The 3638-nt window shown below is 43.8% G+C and overlaps 1 protein-coding gene across 1 annotated transcript; it reads right to left on the bottom strand.

Annotated features, from left to right (window-relative positions):
• Nucleotides 1–1452: 1452 nt before the first annotated feature.
• LOC120980476 (aurora kinase A-B-like) lies at nucleotides 1453–3150 on the bottom strand. The gene has a single exon (XM_040409613.1). It carries the CDS (start codon nucleotides 3016–3018, stop codon nucleotides 1765–1767), a length of 1254 nt encoding a protein of 417 aa, XP_040265547.1. The 5' UTR covers nucleotides 3019–3150; the 3' UTR covers nucleotides 1453–1764.
• Nucleotides 3151–3638: the final 488 nt, after the last annotated feature.

Consider the following 3638-nt stretch of genomic DNA (forward strand, 5'->3'; position numbering starts at 1 on the left):
AATGCCTTGTCCAGATGCACCAACTACTTGTAATTACTTGTTTTATCTTTACGTCAAACTAATTCAGCTGATAGATTGTGGTGGTCGTAAAGCGCAAATTTAATCAGATCTACAGACTATTTAGAAATAAACAGATGAGGTGAGCAAGGTCTGCTAACCTCAGATTCCATGTCTACATTACCCATTTCCTTCTTTTTTAATACACTTCTATGGTGACATCCCTCTCACATTACACAGATAGAAAGACCTTTGTTTGAAGCAGTGCCTATGCTGCTGTAATCACAGGGCATTATTAGTAAATGCCTTGTCCAGATGCACCAACTACTTGTAATTACTTGTTTTATCTTTACGTTAAACTAATTAAGCTGATAGATTGTGGTGGTCGTAAAGCGCAAGTTTATTCATATTTACAGACGCTTTGGAAAAAAAACTGATGAGATGAGCAAAGTCTGCTAAGCTCAGGATCCATGTCTACATTACCCATGTCCTTTTTTTTAACATACATCCCTCTGACATTACACAGATAGAATGGCCTTTGTTTGAATCAGTGCCTATGCTGCTGTAATCACAGGGCATTATTAGTAAATGCCTTGTCCAGATGCACCAACTACTTGTAATTACTTGTTTTATCTTTACGTCAAACTAATTCAGCTGATAGATTGTGGTGGTCGTAAAGCGCAAATTTAATCAGATCTACAGACTATTTAGAAATAAACAGATGAGGTGAGCAAGGTCTGCTAACCTCAGATTCCATGTCTACATTACCCATGTCCTTCTTTTTTAATACACTTCTATGGTGACATCCCTCTCACATTACACAGATAGAAAGACCTTTGTTTGAAGCAGTGCCTATGCTGCTGTAATCACAGGGCATTATTAGTAAATGCCTTGTCCAGATGCACCAACTACTTGTAATTACTTGTTTTATCTTTACGTTAAACTAATTAAGCTGATAGATTGTGGTGGTCGTAAAGCGCAAGTTTATTCATATTTACAGACGCTTTGGAAAAAAAACTGATGAGATGAGCAAAGTCTGCTAAGCTCAGGATCCATGTCTACATTACCCATGTCCTTTTTTTTAACATACATCCCTCTGACATTACACAGATAGAATGGCCTTTGTTTGAATCAGTGCCTATGCTGCTGTAATCACAGGGCATTATTAGTAAGTCCCTTGTCCAGATGAACCAACTACTTGTAATTCCTTGTTTTATCTTTACGTCAAACTAATTCAGCCGATAGATTGTGGTGGTCGTAAAGCGCAAGCTTATTTATATTTACAGACGCTTTAGAAAAAAAACTGATGAGGTGAGCAAAGTCTGCTAAGCTCAGATTCCATGTCTACATTACCCATGTCCTTTTTTTTTTTTTTTTTTTTTTTTTTTTTTAAACCTTAATTTTTTTTTATTATTTAAAATTCGTAAAAGTTGTCTTTTACACACATTGAAAAAAAGACAGAACACATTAAAAATGTAAAGAATTTCTAACAGGTAAATTTACATAGTAGATCAGGACGACTCAGTCACAGAAACAAGCAGCTGGTGAAGACTGCACCCGCAGCCTCAATAAATACATGACAGCATTCATAGCTCACTATTGCACTGTCATCCTTGCCTGAAAGATACAGATCTCATCCACAGGCTCTTCTTACACTTCCATGTATTCACAGCAGACCATCGCTCTCTCAGGCCTCACAGGGAAATCGGGAATTACTAGATATCATGATGTGATGAACATTCTGTAGTGTGGCGCACCCTTTTCAAGTCACTGAGTTTTGCCAGAGTTGTTCTCTGGCTTAGTGGGGTGCTTGGTGGAGTTCTGCACAATCCAGGGGTGTTCAAGTACATCCTTTAGAGGCAGCCTGTGGCTAGGGTTGTGCTTCAGCAGTTTAGAGATGAGGTCTCTGGCCCCCTCCGAGACATAAGGAGGGTATCGAAACTCCACCTTTGAAATTCTGCGGTATGTTTCCTGGTGCGTTTCAGCTTCAAAGGGAGGCTTCCCGACCAGAAACTCGTAGCAGAGAACGCCGAGACTCCACAGGTCAACCTTTTCGTCATGCATTCGACCCTCAATCATTTCAGGGGGTAGGTAGTCCAAGGTTCCACACAGAGTGGTCCTCCTGGAAGATGGGGCATGCACTGACCACCCAAAGTCTGCAATCTTCAGCTCCCCGTTGGACCCCAGGAGGAGATTCTCAGGCTTGATGTCCCTGTGTATCACTTTTTTGGAGTGACAATAGAGAAGTGCATCTGCCAGCTCTGTGATGTAAGTGGAAGATCTCTTGTCATCAAATTTTGTGCACCTCTGAAGTTCCCTGTACAGCTCCCCACGGGGGGCATAATCCAAGATCAGGTAGACTCTTGTGGCATCGTGAAAGTAACCATAAAGCCTGAGAATGTTTGGATGCCTCAAGTGAGACTGGATTTCCACCTCTCTCCGTAGCTGATGCTCCACCCCAGCTTTCTCCAGCTGGGACTTGAACAGAACCTTCAGTGCCAGGATGAATTTACTCTGCTTCTCCCGAGCCAAGTACACATTGCCAAACTTTCCTTTTCCTAAAGGACGTCCAATCTCAAAGTCTTCAAGACACCACTGCTTTTTTCTACCCTCTTCCTTGGGAATGGGTGTGGCCAGAGCCATGTTCTGTTCAGCAGCCTTCTTTTCTACATCTGATCCCACTGAGCTACTGGTCAGTGTGGGGTCCTTATTCTCATTCACCAGCTGTGGTTTGCATGGATGTTGTATGGGAGCAGTAGGCTTTGGTTGAGTCTGATTGGTCGGCTGTGCAGTCTGTTGCTTCTGATTGGGTACCACAGGCTTTTGAATCGGGACCCTCTGTGGCATGTTGGATGAGCAGAGAATTCTCTGTGGAGCCGTGCCACTTCCAGCTTGCCTTCCCTGGGTGGCATGCTGCTGGGTAACTGGAATACGTTTTGGTCCATCAGCAATAGAGGTCAAGCTCTTCACATTACAGCCAGAAAATCCACTGCGGTTCTCTTTGGCTGATCGCTGATCCATCGTGTCCTCTCTCAGCGCAGGACACACGGGAACGGACCTCCTCACACACAGCGGCTTGTTACAAGCAATGAGGCCTTCTTCTTCTTCTTCCTCCGACCCCCCGGGGCCTCGTTCACTCCACGCCCCACATCCACCAACAACCGCTCGTCTTCTCAGCGATTCAAAACCCACCCATGTCCTTTTTTTAACACACATCCCTCTCACATTACACAGATAGTATAGCCTTTGTTTGAATCAGTGCCTATGCTGCTGTAATCACAGGGCATTATTAGTAAGTCCCCTCTTCAGATGCACTGACTACTTGTAATTCCTTGTTTGGGCAAGGCTAGTTTCACGCTAAGTTCCTTCTCTGCCAGAACAGCCTGTCGGAGGACATTGTATTCGGTACAGCCAGTAAAGGCCCGTTATAACTATAATAGGACTTGGCGGGGATCCGGCCTGTTTCCGGCATTAGTGCAGGGATTCAACTGGACAAATGCCGAGTCAATGGGCTCCGGTGGGTTCAGGTAGGATGTCTTCCATAGTTACATAGTTAATAAGGTTGAAAAAAGACATACGTCCATCAAGTTCAACCAAGGGATAGGTGGGGACGCGAATCCCAGAAGGAAGTGAGACTCAGA

This window comes from Bufo bufo, chromosome 10 (assembly GCF_905171765.1).
Source record: "Bufo bufo chromosome 10, aBufBuf1.1, whole genome shotgun sequence".
NCBI classification, from domain to species: Eukaryota; Metazoa; Chordata; class Amphibia; order Anura; family Bufonidae; genus Bufo; species Bufo bufo.

What these genes read in the sequence shown, in the direction of transcription:
- LOC120980476 (XM_040409613.1), bottom strand. Translation starts at nt 3,018, where the DNA reads ATGGATCAGCGATCAGCCAAAGAGAACCGCAGTGGATTTTCTGGCTGT.